This window comes from Nylanderia fulva, unplaced genomic scaffold, assembly GCF_048542155.1.
Source record: "Nylanderia fulva isolate GAGA-0341 unplaced genomic scaffold, ASM4854215v1 Scaffold10, whole genome shotgun sequence".
Lineage (NCBI taxonomy): Eukaryota > Metazoa > Arthropoda > Insecta > Hymenoptera > Formicidae > Nylanderia > Nylanderia fulva.
In genome coordinates, this window is record NW_028189193.1 from 2,707,314 (window position 1) to 2,724,934 (window position 17,621).

The window sequence follows — 17,621 nt, forward strand, 5'->3', positions numbered from 1 at the left end:
TTTTTGAATCCCGTTAAAATCGTGATCTCATCTTCTTAATACCGGTTTTATTAACATTGTAGAAATTTGTGTTGATTTCGCCGCGAGGAGAAATATTGTGTCACGTTAAAGACGTTGCGTGTTTCCAAAGACGCGTGTGCGATAAAGACTGCGTGAAGTTGCACGCGAAGGAGGGACTCGTATCGAAGAGTGATACGTTCGTTTGAATGAAAGTGGGAGAAGCAGGATATTCCTAGTAATGCATATATTACAACCAGCTATCACAGCTAACGAGCAGGATGGGGTGATACCTGAGCCCCAACGCGCATAATATCCCTTCTCTCTAACACTCTCTAATCCGGCAAATATAAAAGTTGCACATTCAAACAAAATAAACAGAGATAAGCGTAATATTTCTCGGTTTCTGCCGCTCCTAGCGAGAAAACTATTTCTACGCAATCGCTGATGCGCCTGTCACTGCAAATCCTGCTACGAAAGAAGGCGTCGCAGTTGCGACCTTATTCGTAACCCTATGTACATGTATGTCAACAGACTCACCTTTCGGTACCTCCTCGTCGCGGTCAGGCAGGATGTGGCAGTCAACACGCGGCTCATCTCGCACCATCTCACGACGAATATCGCCCGGCACGAAACCGCTGCCATTCCGTGATCGAAAAACTTGGGAGCACTTTGACGTGTACCGCTCGATCACACTTCACCCCGTTCGCCCTCTTTCTCTCTCTCTCTCCCTCTCTCACGAGTCACGGAAACAACACCTGCCCGCCGCCCGTGTTCGGGCAGACCAACGCGAACTAACGACCGGCTTCGAGCGACTGACGGGCGGCATCGCGCGCTCTCGAGCCCGAGCGAGACCCCGACCTTGCGGCGACCGGCGACGAGACATGCGCGCCGCGTCACGCTCCGCGCGCATTGGTCCAGCGGGATGTGACGTCACCTTTCGCGCCACGTTTGGAATATTTGAAGCGTGACTGGAGAACGTCTTCTCCCGGAGCAAAATCCGCGAATATTTTATTATTTGGCTTATCGGCAAATCAATTTCCCGATATAGAGTTCATTTTTTTCAAGCATTTTTTAGCTCCTTTAGGCGAGAATTAATGATAGCGTTAATATAGTGTATGTAATGATTGAGTGTCTTAGTTATTTTATATTTTTTATTTCTTAGTTTAATTGTGTCTTCTGTTGATATTTTGTATTTCTTTTATATCAAAGGGAATCTATATCTTTTCCGTTTATAAATAAATAAATAAATGTAAATGTAATTATTAGGATGTGTATACTGTTGTGATTAGGATTTTCTATCATGCACATATAATATACGAATTTCCGATCGACGCCTCGATTCACATAATAATAGCGTTTATTACAGAGTATTCCATATAGGAAATTGCTAAAACTAATCAGCTGTTATTTTTTACTGTATGCAGTTATTGAGAAAATAAAAATTGTGTTGAAAAGAGGAATGTCTACAGTTTTTAATGGCTATAAATAAAATATTTGTATATCACTTTATTTTAATGATAAAAATAAATAATAAAAAGTGCTAATAATCACATATGTAAACTAATAATGCGCACAATTTGAATTTATATAAAATTCTATTCTTTTTCAAAAACTCGTAAAAATTTTTTCTAACATGTCATTTTTATAGTTATTGATCATCCTTTTAATAGCTGCTATTAAATATAGCACTGTTGAAAATATTTATCATTAGTTTATGTGATTATATTAGCACTTTTTTTATTACTCCTTTAATCAATAAAATAAACTATAGAAACTATAGAAACAGATTATTTATATTTATTAAAAAATGTAGACTTTCCTCTTTTCAACACAATTTTTGTTTTCTCACTAGAGCGACGAAAAAGCGCGCGCTAGTAGCCCTAAGTATTATTTTTCCTAATATTAGTTTTATTTTTCCTAATATTATTTTTCCTGAGGTTAGTTTTATTTTCCTCAGGTTAGATTTATCTTTCCTAAAATTAGTTTTTAATATTAATTATTAAAAAAAAATTATTACAGTAAGTCCTTCCCCGAAAAAAAAATTTTAGTGCTCAACATTTAAGCGTTCAAATAATTATAAAAATTTTTTTACATAATACATATATTCAACTTAATTATAGTTATTAAAAAGTGTTATTATACAATATTATATCCAAATCAGATATTTCTCAATGAAGATTTAATTTGCGATTGCATGACAATTGCGATTGCAGAAAATTTAAATAGGATTAAATTCAAAATTTCTTTAACTTGCCTTTTTCCAGTTTCTCCTGAATTTGTGATATATAATTTATTCTGTAAATATAAATAAATTTTAACTTTTAATAACGCAGCATTCTAACGACTATAACAAATGTCGAAAAATTATCAAAAAAGTCAATTCTCTTTTCGATTGAGAATGTTCTAAACAATAAGAATCAATTCCAAACACGACTAAGCATGTGAATTTTAAATATCTAAAAGTTTGACACTTTTTAAATTTTTTGATTCGAAATCGACATTGATCTATCTTCACTTAAAGATTTATATTCGTACTTGGCAATGACGTGTCTTTAATATATTAACATAATGTAGTACATAAATTAAAAAAATTAACTTTTTAATACGAAAAACGACAGCATTTCAATCGCAAGCCTCGTCAATGTAAAAATCGAAACCAGAGTTTAAAATAAAACAAATACAAATACGCAGTATTATTTAATATCGTTTCTAATTGTGAGAAGTGATTTTCGTTTAGTTTGTAGTTGTACGATTAAAAAAAAAAAGTAGCTTAAATAAATCGGTCAAAATTAATTCTCTTAAAATTTTCGAATTCTGCTTTTTCTGAAAATATATTTTTCGATTAAGAATGTTCTAAACAATAAGAATCAATTGTAAACACGACTCAGCATGTATATTTATAATACCTTAAAGCTTGTCACTTTTTAAAATTTTCGATTCAACATTGAAATCGATCTATCTTCGCTTAAAGACTTTAAAGGCACTTGAAATTGTGTTTTTAATATATATTAATGTAAACCTAACAACTGACGATAATGAATTAATTTTTTTAATACCGTAAATGATAGTACGTCGATCGCTCGCATCGTTAATAAAAAAATCAAAATTTCAAGTTTTTCTAAGAATTAAAAATAACGCAGATCCAAGTCAGCAGTCTTATTAAGAATCGTTTAAAGATGTGTAAAGTAAATTTCGTTTCGCTAGTAGTTGCAAACTTTAGAAAATACAGCAGTTTAACAAAACTGTCAAAGATAAAATTTTTTAAAATTCAAGATTTTTAAATTCTGCTTTGTACATCGATATAACATTCGTAAACGAATGTCCCGAACCACAAAAAACGATTTTAAACACGACTGAGCATGTATATTTGACATATTTTAAAGCTTGTCACTTTAAATTTTTCGCTTCAACATCGAAATCAATCTATCTTCGTTAAAAGACTTTGAACGCACTTGAAATTGTGTTTTTAATATATATTAATGTTAACCTGACAACTGACTATAAAAAATTAATTTTTTAAATACCGAAAATGATAGTACGTCGATCGCTCGCGTAGTCGGTAAAAAAATCAAAATTTCAAGTTTTTCTCAGAATTGAAAATAACGCAAATCCAAATCAGCAGTCTTATTAAGAATTGTTTATAGATGTGTCAAGTAAATTTCGTTTCGCTAGTAGTTGCACACTTTAAGAAATACAGCAGTTTAAACAAAACTGTCAAAGATAAATTTTTTCAAATTGCAAGATTTTTAAATTCTGCTTTGTACATCGATGTAACATTCGTAGGCGAAGGTCCCAAACCACAAAAAACGATTTTAAACACGACTGAGGATGTTTATTTGACATATTTTATAGATTGTAACTTTTTAAATTTTTAGCTTCAATATCGAAATGAATCTATCTTCGCTTAAAGATTTTGTACGCACTTAAAATTGTGTTTTTAATATATATTAATGTTAATCTGACAGCTGACTATAAGAAATTAATTTTTTAAATACCGAAAATGATAGTAGGTCAATCGCTCGCGTCGTCGGTGAAAAAATCAAAATTTCAAGTTTTTCTCAGAATTTAAAATAACGCAAATCCAAATCAGCAGTCTTATTAAGAATTGTATATAAATGTGTAAACTGAATTTCGTTTCGCTTTAAGTTGCACACTATAAAAAATACAGCAGTTTAAACAAATTTGTGAAAAATGAATTTTTTCAAATTGAAAATAACGCAAATCCAAATCAGCAGTCTTATTAAAAATCGTTTATAGATGTGTGAACTGAATTTCGTTTCGCTTTAAGTCGCACACTTTAAAAAATACAGCAGTTTAAACAAAACTGTCAAAAATTAATTTTTTCAAATTGAAAATAACGCAAATCCAAATCAGCAGTCTTATTAAGAATCGTTTATAGTTTTGTGAAATGAATTTCGTTTTGCTTTAAGTCGCACACTTTAAAAAATACAGCAGTTTAAACAAAACTGTCAAAAATTAATTTTTTCAAATTGAAAATAACGCAAATCCAAATCAGCAGTCTTATTAAGAATCGTTTATAGATGTGTGAACTGAATTTCGTTTCGCTTTAAGTCGCACACTTTAAAAAATACAGCAGTTTAAACAAAACTGTCAAAAATTAATTTTTTCAAATTGAAAATAACGCAAATCCAAATCAGCAGTCTTATTAAGAATCGTTTACAAATCCAAATCAGCAGTCTTATTAAGAATCGTTTATAGATTTTGTGAAACGAATTTCGTTTTGCTTTAGATCGCACACTTTAAAAAATACAGCAGTTTAAACAAAACTGTCAAAAATTAATTTTTTCAAATTGAAAATAACGCAAATCCAAATCAGCAGTCTTATTAAGAATCGTTTATAGATGTGTGAACTGAATTTCGTTTCGCTTTAAGTCGCACACTTTAAAAAATACAGCAGTTTAAACAAAACTTGTCAAAAATTAATTTTTTCAAATTGAAAATAACGCAAATCCAAATCAGCAGTCTTATTAAGAATCGTTTATAGATGTGTGAACTGAATTTCGTTTCGCTTTAATTCGCACACTCTAAAAATTACAGTAGTTTAAACAAAACTGTCAAAAATGAATTTTTTCAAATTTCAAGATTTTTAAATTCTGCTTTTTACATCGATGTAACATTCGAAGGCGAATGTCCCGAACCACAAGAAACGATTCTAAACACGACTGAACATGTATATTTCACATATCTTAAATCATGTAACTTTTTACATTTTTCGCTTGCACATCGAAATCGATCTATCTTCGCTTAAAGACTTTGAACGCACTTGAAAATGTGTTTTTAATATATATTAATGTGAATCTGACAGCTGACTATAAGAAATTAATTTTTTTAATACCGAAAATGATAGTACGTCGATCGCTCGCGTCGTAAGTGGAAAAATCAAAAGTTCAAGTTTTTCCCCAAATTGAAAATAACGCAAATCCAAATCAGCAGTCTTATTAAAAATCGTTTATAGATGTGTGAACTAAATTTCGTTTCGCTTTAAGTCGCACACTTTAAAAAATACAGCAGTTTAAACAAAACTGTCAAAAATGAATTTTTTCAAATTGAAAATAACGCAAATCCAAATAAGCAGTCTTATTAAGAATCGTTTATAGTTTTGTGAAACGAATTTCGTTTTGCTTTAGATCGCACACTTTAAAAAATACAGCAGTTTAAACAAAACTTGTCAAAAATTAATTTTTTCAAATTGAAAATAACGCAAATCCAAATCAGCAGTCTTATTAAGAATCGTTTATAGATGTGTGAACTGAATTTCGTTTCGCTTTAAGTCGCACACTTTAAAAAATACAGCAGTTTAAACAAAACTTGTCAAAAATTAATTTTTTCAAATTGAAAATAACGCAAATCCAAATGAGCAGTCTTATTAAGAATCGTTTATAGAATTGTGAACTGAATTTCGTTTCGCTTTAAATCGCACACTTTAAAAAATACAGCAGTTTAAACAAAACTGTCGAAAATAAATTTTTCCAAATTAAAAATAACGCAAATCTAAATCAGCAGTCTGATTAAGTATTGTTTAAAGATGTGTGAACTGAAATTCGTTTCGCTTTAAATCGCACACTTTAAAAAATACAGCAGTTTAAACAAAACTGACAAAAATTAAATTTTTCAAATTGAAAATAACGCAAATCCAAATCAGCAGTCTTATTAAGAATCGTTTATAGATATGTGAACTGAATTTCGTTTCGCTTTAAGTCGCACACTTTAAAAAATACAGTAGTTTAAACAAAACTGACAAAAATTAATTTTTTCAAATTGAAAATAACGCAAATCCAAATCAGCAGTCTTATTAAGAATCGTTTATAGATATGTGAACTGAATTTCGTTTCGCTTTAAGTCGCACACTTTAAAAAATACAGCAGTTTAAACAAAACTGTCAAAAATTAATTTTTTCAAAGTGAACATAACGCAAATCCAAATCAGCAGTCTTATTAAGAATCGTTTATAGTTTTGTGAAACGAATTTCGTTTTGCTTTAAGTCGCACACTTTAAAAAATACAGCAGTTTCAACAAAACTTGTCAAAAATTAATTTTTTCAAATTGAAAATAACGCAAATCCAAATCAGCAGTCTTATTAAGAATCGTTTATAGATGTGTGAACTGAATTTCGTTTCGCTTTAATTCGCACACTCTAAAAATTACAGTAGTTTAAACAAAACTGTCGAAAATGAATTTTTTCAAATTTCAAGATTTTTAAATTCTGCTTTTTACATCGATGTAACATTCGAAGGCGAATGTCCCGAACCACAAGAAACGATTCTAAACACGACTGAACATGTATATTTCACATATCTTAAATCTTGTAACTTTTTACATTTTTCGCTTGCACATCGAAATCGATCTATCTTCGCTTAAAGACTTTGAACGCACTTGAAAATGTGTTTTTAATATATATTAATGTGAATCTGACAGCTGACTATAAGAAATCAATTTTTTTAATATCGAAAATGATAGTACGTCGATCGCTCGCGTCGTAAGTAGAAAAATCAAAAGTTCAAGTTTTTCCCCAAATTGAAAATAACGCAAATCCAAATCAGCAGTCTTATTAAGAATCGTTTATAGAAATGTAAACTAAATTTCGTTTCGCTTTAAGTCGCACACTTTAAAAAATACAGCAGTTTAAACAAAACTTTAAAAAATAAATTTTTTCAAATTGAAAATAGCGCAAATCCAAATCAGCAATCTTATTAAGAATCGTTTATAGAAGTGTGAACTGAATTTCGTTTAGCTTTAAGTCGCACACTTTAAAAAGTACAGCAGATTAAACAAAACTGTCAAAAATTTATTTTTTTCAAATTTCAAGATTTTTAAATTCTGCTTTCTACATCGATGTAACATTCGCAGGCGAATGTCCCAAACCACAAGAAACGATTCTAAACACGACTGAGCATGTATATTTGAAATATTTTATAGATTGTCACTTTTTAAATTTTTAGCTTCAACATCGAAATGAATCTATCTTCGCTTAAAGGCTTTGAACGCACTTGAAATTGTGTTTTTAATATATATTAATGTTAATCTGACAACTGACTATAAGAATTTAATTTTTTTAATACCGAAAATGATAGTACGTCGATCGTTCGCGTTGTCAGTGGAAAAGTTAAAAGTTGAAGTTTTTTCTCAAATTAAAAATAACGCAAATTTAAATACGCAGTTTTATATAGAATTGTTTACAGTTGTTTAAAGTGATTTTCGTTTTGTTTTTATTTGCACAGTTTAGAAATTGCAATAGTTTAACATAGTTGTTTTAACTGATATTCGTCAAATTTGAAGATTTTTTAAAATCTGCTTTTTTGAATATAAATTTTGATTGCGATTGTTTCAAACAATTACAAACGAATCGGAATCACATGGAAAAGGAAGATTTGAAAAATCTTCATGATTGACAAATTTGGCTATTGACCATCTTTTTAAACAATTGCAAATTTTAAATTGTACAACTAATAACAAAATGCAAATTACTACTAACACAACTACAAACTCATTGTTCTGAGAATTAAAACTTTTAGGAATTTTTTACATAATTATTTTGCCCGAAAAATATGCTTATATTTTAAATGAATATCATTCGATTTTTAAGTTCTTATTTTAAAGCAATTGTTTAGATCTCTGCAAATTGGCTTCCTGAAAAGTTTTGATAACTAAAAAAATTGTGTCACGGCTTTAGAAAAAAAATAATTTTGGAAAGGTTAAAAACTATATAAAAATTGTTTTGAAAAAAATAGAACTGTTGAAAATCAACTGGTAGCACATTTTTAAATTCGAAAGAGTTAATTTTTCGAGCAAATTAATTGTTTAAAAAATTTTGTTCAAAAAGCATTGTTAAAAAAATAACTGTCTATAAATATCACATTATAATATAACAATCAAATTTTCATCTCGCTCCGATATTTTAAACTTTTACCTAACTTAATTTAAGTATATTAAGTATGTATATAAATCACGCGATTTATTTGGATAAATGATTTCTCAGATACACTTACGAATAGTTAACAATGAAATTTAAATAATCACAAAAGCGAATTCGATTATTTGTGTTATCTCTGGTCTCTATCTTGAACACAGAGAACAATGACACGACGACACACGCAAGTGGAACTTACACTCAGTTTAACAGTAAAAATAGTAATAATAAAAAATAAATTATTTACCATGTAGTACCTTTGCCGTTACCCGATGCCACTTCGGGCCTTCTTCTCCTCTCAGAAGAAACTTTAAAACGCTTGCACTCGCGTTACTTGTTTTTTTCGATCGCGACGAGCGGCGACGTCCGGGTTTTTATTATCACATTTTCGGGAAAAGAGAATCGCGAGAGCTTATTCGCGCACGATGCTCCATTTTCGCGTCGCCACTTACTTCAAGAGCCACCTATCGGAGGGTCTCATCAAACGACGACAGCTAATTCCCTCGCGACGCACTAGAGGTCACTAATATTCCAAAATTGGCCACTGCACTTGATTATATATTTTATATCTCACTTATTCCAAATTTGGGCACTTCACTATATTTTCGCTGATATTCCAAAATTAGCCACTGCACTTTATTATATATTTTATATCTCACTTATTCCAGATTTGGGCACTTCACTATATTTTTCCACTCACTATTTGACGACGAAGAAACCGCGGAAATCGCGCAGGAGCTTCCACGCGCGATAACTCCGAACAACGGAGCGTCGAAATGTCGCCGAAATTCGATAGATAAGAATCGAAATGACTACCGGCGAATGTCGGAAATCGTCCGAGCACCTTGCACACGACACCATTTCGTGAATGCATACGGCACCATTTCGCGGTTGCACCATTTCAGCTCCTCGAGCGAGAATCCGGCGAAAGGAGCATTTCTCGAGCACTATATACACTCGCGGTCGTCGCGTATTTCGATAATGAACAATGAATATATGTATTTCTCGCTCTTTGCCGAGTATTTCCGACTCGATGGTTCACGGCAGAGGCCCAACGTACGATGCCGAGCAACATGGCGGCGCGTCGCGACGTACTTGATTACGAGCTTTTCATGGCGCCCAACGACCTTCGACACGACGGCACGGAAATACGACCAGAGACGCGCGATCGGACTTGCGACGATTAACCATATAAAGATACTCGACACTGTTAACATTCGCACTCGTATACTGTCGCGACCCGGACCGGCAAAAAAGCACGCAAGCATCAGTCCCAAACCGAAGCTTTGCTGCAGGAAGAAGCAAGTAGGAGTGGTGGGGATGTGTGCGCATGCGCGGTGGCGCGGCGAACCAGTGGTTAGCAACCTAGATTGGATCCGCAACTCTATTCTTCTCTAGGATGAAGCTCGCCCGGCCAATCAGAATAGAGATCCTCGGGCTCCGATTGGTCGGAGCCCAATTGACTCTAAGTTAACATATTTTCGAACGCAGTGCACAGTCTAGAGTAAATAAAGTCAGAATTCTTAATTATTTATGAATTTTCACAAAATAAAATGCTAACTTTAAACATACCGAAAAAAACTGAATATGAAAAAATTATTTTATAAAGTTATAAATATTTTTCGTAATGTTTCATAATATTCGTTTCGTACATTATTCCTTGAAATCTAATAACTTTTTAAGAATATAGTTAATTTATTCTATGATTCAAAATTTGTATAAAAAGTATCAAAAAGTATAAAACGAATACAGTATTGTGTATGTGAATTAATTTGGCGTATTTATTTGAACAATTTAAATCCGTTATAGCGTAATTTATATGATTAAATTAATTATTTTTTAGGCCAGTGGACTTACCTTTATTGGCCACAATCATTCTGGCTACATCTAGTCAGTGTAACTTTAATCTCTATCAGAGATATCAATGAAGGAGAGAGATTCCTTCCGTTTCCGGCTATAATTATCATTACCGCCAGTGCATGAGTGTAATTTTACACTCGGATATGACCATAAGAAATCACGATTTGTCATACATCGTTAAATTTATATATATATTGTTAGAAAAATATATATAAAACCAATTTTGATATCAATGACTCGACGTTATGTTACAAAAAATTAGAACAATCAACGTTTGTTAAAAGAATAAATTATTTTTATATATAATGCAATTGTTAATATGTACAATAAATAAAATCACAAGCGCGGTTTTAAATAAAACAAATAAGTGAAATCTGAATTGAATTTTTTATATCGTTCTTTAATTTATATTTTAATTTACACTTATGCAATATGCTTTAATTATGTATATTAAAGTCATTTATCCAAAGTCCAATCTAAGTAAGAATGATTTAATTCTAGTCTATACATTTTAAGGTAACGAATCTATCTTTAATCGATTTAATAAAACATTGGATAATCGAAATGCATAAATGTACAACTTCGTTCAAGTTTTTATCAAATATAGTAACCTTTTTTCATCAGGAAACATCTCTCTTCTTGTATACAAAATATGTGTAAAATTTTAAAACTTACCTCGATCATGGTGAACGATGTGATAACGTGACAACTATACGAAAGATTCAATTTCCGGAGGAAAAAATGTCATCCGTCACTAGAGACGATTATTACATCGAGAATTACTACGATTATGCCATTCATCCACGTTCATTCAATAATTACACCGTTCCAACGACGCATCTCCACTGGAATTCATTAACCCGTCTCGTCCTGACGATCCTGTTGCGCATCGGCTTCGTCCTCGTGCAAATTGGCAGCGTGCCGATCAACAACGTTAATCTGATACTCCTTCAAAATCTGGTCGATCTGTGTTGCGTCACCGTGATGTACTTCCTCACTGGTTTCCTCGTCGCCTACAACGGCGACGTGGCTGGTTTGATCGGCGAAGGTCACTGGATCGGTGATCCCACGATCGACAAAAACGAAGCGATCATCGGCTGGCAAGCGGTGGTGATCGCATCGGCGATCTGCACCGGTGTTATCGTGGGCAGAATGCACACAGTGGGATATCTGCTGGTGAATATTCTCTTAGCCGGTCTGATACAACCGCTGCTGATCCACTGGGCCTGGACCGCTCAAGGATGGATGGCGGAGAACGAATTGGGCGGAAGAATAGTCACTTTCAAGGATTACGCTGGTGCTGGAGTAGTCCACGTCGTCGGAGGATTTTCAGGTCTGATTGGATGTCTCGTTCTCGGCAGAAGAATACTCATATTGAGAGATCTGGATGATGCGAGTATCACCGCCGGTTCCCCTGGGACAGTTTTCGGAGGTCTCCTATTAATATTTGCCGGACTTCAAGTAAACATCTACTTTGAACTGAATAGAATTTTTCTTAGTTGTCATCGTGATTTAATAAAAAATTAGTTTTCATATTTTTTTTAACAATTAATATAAAATATATACTATTAATTATGAAACTGGGAGATAAACATATTTTTAGAATTCTACGAAGACTTCGAACTTCACGGTACTGTCGCGAATCTTGAACTTAAAAGCTCTTTGTAATGCTTTCTAAGCATCGGTCTTTGAATTCCGTATATAGAAACCTCTACTTATGCAAATGCTAACTGTACCATTCAGTGATGTTCTGAACGTTTACAGGGCTTATGCATGAATACGCAGGACCGTGACAAACTCCGAATCTATATGCAAGATCCATCGTACGCGTATGTCAATAATTTGCTAGCCGCGTCCTCGTGTACCCTGTTGGTCGTCGCTCTGCATTTCACATTCAGCCGAGAAGCCTTCAATCATTGGACGGTGATGAGATGTGTTCAAGGCACAATCGCCGGTGTAGTGATAGTATCGGCTGCGGCGAACGATTATTCGCCGCAAATAGCTATTGTCTTGGGTTGTCTGGGTGGTATTGCCTTCTATTTGACCTCCAAACAGGTCTTTCGCAGCGCTCTGGAGGATTACTGCAATATTATAGCTATACACCTTGTTTGCGCGATTCTCGGTAGCGCGTTGGCTCCTCTCTGTCTTGCAAGCACCGACGAAGATACCGTGACGATACTATTGAGTTTCTCCTGGCAATTAATTTGCTTGGTCGCGTTATTGGCTCTGGTTGCTACGGCGATGTTGCTGGTCTTCGGCATCCTGGAATGCTGCGGAATACTTCGTAATAGATCGGAATGTTTCAATCATGCACGAGCTAATGCTGCCATCGGCAGAGGTCCACCGAGATCGTTTCTGCAAAGACTTTTCTTTCCTGATAGCGGATGCCTCTATTTGCAACCTAGCTCGATCTCCGATCCAAAACATGGGCCAAGTGTTGGTTCTAGATCTTGGAAGTATCAAAAAGAGATAGACGAACTTGAAGAAGGGAGATCTATCGAGAGGAAACCAAATGTAAATGTTAAGATTGATGATGAAGTTATGAAAGTTCAAGTACCAGGTTGGTGATACTTGCAAAGTATAAAGTTATATATTCGCGTTCCTCTTCATCATTTTGAATTATTTGACATCAATTCAGTCTTCTTACAATTATAATTCTTTGCTTAAAAATTTTTACACGATTTATTTAATTCTCTCTCGTTCTTTCCATTTATTGCAAATTAAAAAAAAAATATTTTTTAATAATTATTTCAAAACTGATATAAAATCGAAATTAAAAATGAAATCTACAGACATGTAGTTTTAAGAATTAGTTTGTAGTTTCCTTGATAAGAGAAATGATATATTTATATAGAAGCAAGAGTAAAGAAAGCAAGACAAGTGCATACTTTGTCTGGATTTACACCTGCGTTGATAGAGGACCAAGGTGGTACTGGTGAATCGATTAACAATGATCTTTTGGAAATTGGAAGAAGACAATTTTTTGGCAAAGAAATAAAATATATTTTAGATCCTATTGAAGAAATAGATGAGGAGATCTCGAAAGAATTTGAAATCAAAGAGGGTAACGTTCGACATAAAATTGAAGATTATAATGTTAATGATAAAAGTTTAATTTTGACGGAAAATTTTAATACGAGAGCTGCAAAACCAAAGAATTTGAACGAGTCGAATTATCAGCTTCGGAGAACCGTAAAACTGACAAATTTATATCATGAATTTATCAAAGAAGACGTGAAAATCGTTTTGGAACCGAAACGCGTAGATTCTTCATCCAGCGATTCGTGTGATGAAGACACTATCTTTGAAAAGACGCCAGAATTGAACGCGCGCGAATCCACAAAAGATATCGCAATAAACAATGATTCATTAATTTATAGTGTAAATTAATTATGTTTCTCGCTAATAAAATTTGGTTCAAACGCGCAGTAGGTATCTTCATGAAACGTCAACGTGATAAAATTATCAAAGGAGCTGACATTCAGAGAATATTGTATATAGCTTTGAGAAAATAGTTTCGTACACAAGAAATAGAACTGTTTCTGCATTTGCTATACCTAAATTATTCTAATTCTATATATTTAGAATAGGATTAATATACACAGAATAGTAAAAAAAATTATATATATATCGGATGTGTACCTGAAAAGAGAATAAAGGGAATCGAGTGTGTATATCATATAAAGTAATTATAAATAAAATTATATTAAAATTAAGGAAGATATGATATTTGAAGTGTGTGAGTGTGTATTAGAAAAAATGTATTATATATTGTATAGCATTTTTCAATATCATTGTTACAAAACTGTCTAGTCTAGAATTTTCAGTGCTTCTTTTATTAGAACTTATAAGCTATTCATACAATTATTACAATATTTTACAATAGAATAATTATAAGTTAAATAATTAAAGTTCATGTTTCTTAAAGTATCATACATACATTCTACGCGCAGTTTTCTTTATCGTACGAATGGCATTTCTCTTTCTGCGTGACAGTTTCTATTGGAACAAAATATTTACAGAATGCTTGTTATTTCTGTGCGCATTTATACGCAAACGATTGCACCCACGAAATTTGGAAGCAGTTAGCAGTACACTATCATTGATTTATAATCAGTATTTGATATAAAACTAAAATTCCAAATATTCGTAATTTAATTAAATCATTTAAAATAATAACAAAACCAATATATATGCTAGTATTTATATATTATATAAATTTTCAACATGTATATATAATTTGATACTAATATGCTGTATATAATATATTTATAATGTATAATATATTTATAATATATTTCAATATGAAAATTTCGAAAATAGAAAAATAAAAAAGCTATATAGAATGTGCAAAATAGAAAGATAGAAAAAGTTCATATGTAAGATAAGGAGTAGAAAAAATAATTATAGGAAACGTGAAATCAATGATGAGATAATGCTTACACTTCTGTGAAATTCTGATAAATTTCGCGGGATTATCATCTACCTCTGTTTGCCGTCAAGTTATTGTCAGGTAGTAGCAAGCCGGACAGTCGTTGCTACCGCCGTACAAAAAAAGATTAAGGATATTGACTCTAAAAATCCAACATGATTGATACGATGATATAATCATATATATACAACACTGGTAAAATGGCACGATTTGATAAAACAGATCAATCAATTGATATTATTTCGCTCTTATTATCAACTACTATTATAATATTAATAATAAACTTTGTACATATGATTCGTTAAACGTTATGGCATAGTTTCAACGGCAGTATAAAAATGAAAACAAATCATACAAACGTAACAAAAGATTTATATATAGAAAATTATCTAACATGATTCATATGTGTAACTCCGATACAGAGATCATCAAACAAAATCACCAGAAACATTCGTAATGTGAAATAACTGTTATGATACTAAAATCACAATGAAATATTTTCTTCACTTGACCTTAGATTGCTCGTCTTGGACCAAGACTATTTTCCTAATGGGCCATACAATATTTATACACTTTTCAATATAAAAAGTGTGGCAAGCAGGTATTATAATACAGGTAACTATCTCATCAGATTCTCAAAATTCCACACATCAACTCTTTACAATGTACAATTAGATAGTCATAGATACACAGTCAATATTATTAAAAATATTTGTACATATAGTTTGCATTGGAGATAATATACATACGTATATATGACCAATAAATAACAAAAAAAAAGATATATGCAATATAAACCAGATCTCATTAGCATTCTTCTCAATCAGCAAAATCTCGTTGGACTGATTTTCAATCTATGTTCTTTTGAGGTACAATAAAATAGATATTTTGCATGAACATCACTCCAAAACGAGCAATTAGATATACACATACACGCACACATACATACAAGAATGCATTCGGTTATTCATATTTCGAAAGTGAAAAAAATATACTGATAAGTAATCTTGAAAAATTGTTATACATTATTTGGACTTAAGCTGAAAGATCAAACCTAGTGCTATTCTTTACAACACTTTTCAAATCCACGATTTATTCAAGTACAACACGCGACAAATTTTAAAATCTTGACACATGCATAATTTCATATATAATTTGTCAGCAGGTAATCTGCGTAGTTTTTCATGTTTATCAATCTAATATTCGCATTCGAGTTTTGACTCTGATAGCATTGATTATTGCAAACGGGCCATTACATCCGAAATCGGCAAACTTTGAAATTTATCTCGGATACGTCTCATGTGCCCTTTTTTTGTATAATACATTTAACGTCAAAATAATACAATTACATCAATATATAAACGGACGCGATCACACACCTTTTGTTAGCTTTTCCATATCGCCGGTACCAAGAATAGTATTGTCAAAATATACAGACTTCTCGTCATTATCGCCATCATCATTGATATTAAATATGCAACGAGACTTAGCATACACTGTATCTCCGAAAGTTGATGGGCTCAGCCCTGAAATTCTACGCTCGTATGGACGTTCCGGCGATTAATGCGAAAAGAACAATCGATGAACCGCCTGATATATGTATATAAAAAAAACCCAGTACAATTCACCAATGATCTTTACACATGAAAAGTATATATTTCTCAAAACATGATTTGGACAAGTCTAATATTGAGGAAATGGAATTTTAATTTTCTAAAATATTGCGTTTATAGTTGAAGAGTATTCTTCGATATAATTTGTACATAACACGCATATATCACGTTTGATATTGTAGTAAAAATTCATTTACTCAGATTTCTCTTTTTTATAAATTTCTAGTTCATGGATATATATTTTGTCTTCTGTTATATAAATTTTTCTTTGTCTTTGTATCACAAATTTGCTAAAAACAGGTCCGTAACATTTTTTGTAAGATATACCTTTCTTTTTTTAAATGAATTTCAAGCCGAATGCAAAATGATTGCATTAGTCGGCTTTTTCTTGGCCCAACTTATGCATTGGTAAATAGGACGAAAGGGGCGCCTAATCACAATTGCTGAAATGAGCAACGGCACCAGTGAACTATACATTCTTATAATATCTCATTTATACGATGCGGTAATGATGACAATAATAATAACACATTACAACAAAATCAAACTTTTTGATAATTATTAAGTTCCATTAGTTTATTATGAGGTGACTGCCTCTATAGCACACATTATAGTATCAATCATTTGTATCTATTAAATCTAAATTTTTTTCAAATGTAAAGATTGGCTCAAAGTGGCCAATCTTTACATTTAAAAAAAATTAAGATTTAATAGATACAAATAATTGATACTATGATATGCTACAGAGGCAGTCGCCTCATAATAAACTAATGGAAATAATTATTTTGTTTGTTGTATTGTGTAATAATATAATAGTAATAAAATTAAAAAAATAATAATCTATTAATAATGTTATTTTAGCTTAACAATGATCGACAATTACAATTGTGGCTTCATAAAGCCTCTTAGTGACTAGCTTTTACAAACTCCCTCCAATTAGATTAGGCCAATCCACTGAGATAGGCCAGTCATGGTCTTTCTTCTATTAAATGTAAAATCCAGTGGAGTTTCCAATGTACATTAATTTACAGGTCTTCCATTAGCAAACGATGTATTTCGCTGACAGCGGAAGCAAGTAGCTGGGAAACTCTGGAGTTTCACGTAATTGGCGTTTGCTAGGTCATCACAGTGTCGGTGAGATCTTCCTTCAGCCACTGCGGGATCGTTCTGGAGCCAAGTCGCTTTAATAATTTCACCAAAGCCGTGTTGTGAGATAAATAATACCTCTGCAAAAAATACAGCGTTTAAAACACATGTCAGATATATCATATATGTTATATATGGCACG

The 17,621-nt window shown here is 32.3% G+C and overlaps 3 protein-coding genes across 4 annotated transcripts in view; 1 reads left to right on the forward strand and 2 right to left on the reverse strand.

Annotated features, from left to right (window-relative positions):
* Nucleotides 1–855, reverse strand: part of MCU (mitochondrial calcium uniporter) — a 51,672-nt gene extending 50,817 nt beyond the window's left edge. The window contains exon 1 of the mRNA XM_029319213.2: nucleotides 538–855. Within this exon, the coding sequence (XP_029175046.1) occupies nucleotides 538–642 (105 nt within the window). The 5' untranslated portion in view covers nucleotides 643–855. The remainder of the gene's footprint in view (nucleotides 1–537) is intronic.
* A 10,174-nt stretch (nucleotides 856–11,029) lies between these two features.
* Nucleotides 11,030–13,678, forward strand: Amt2l (Amt-2-like protein). Its single transcript, XM_029310349.2, has 3 exons — nucleotides 11,030–11,749; nucleotides 12,053–12,848; nucleotides 13,143–13,678. Exons 1-3 carry the CDS (start codon nucleotides 11,030–11,032, stop codon nucleotides 13,676–13,678), a joined length of 2,052 nt encoding a protein of 683 aa, XP_029166182.2.
* A 420-nt stretch (nucleotides 13,679–14,098) lies between these two features.
* The window catches only part of sfl (N-deacetylase and N-sulfotransferase sfl), a 263,272-nt gene continuing 259,749 nt past the window's right edge, over nucleotides 14,099–17,621 (reverse strand). For both annotated transcript variants that reach the window (XM_085482469.1, XM_029310347.2), the window contains one exon: nucleotides 14,099–17,559. In XM_085482469.1, the coding sequence (XP_085338595.1) occupies nucleotides 17,449–17,559 (111 nt within the window). In that variant the 3' untranslated portion in view covers nucleotides 14,099–17,448. The remainder of the gene's footprint in view (nucleotides 17,560–17,621) is intronic.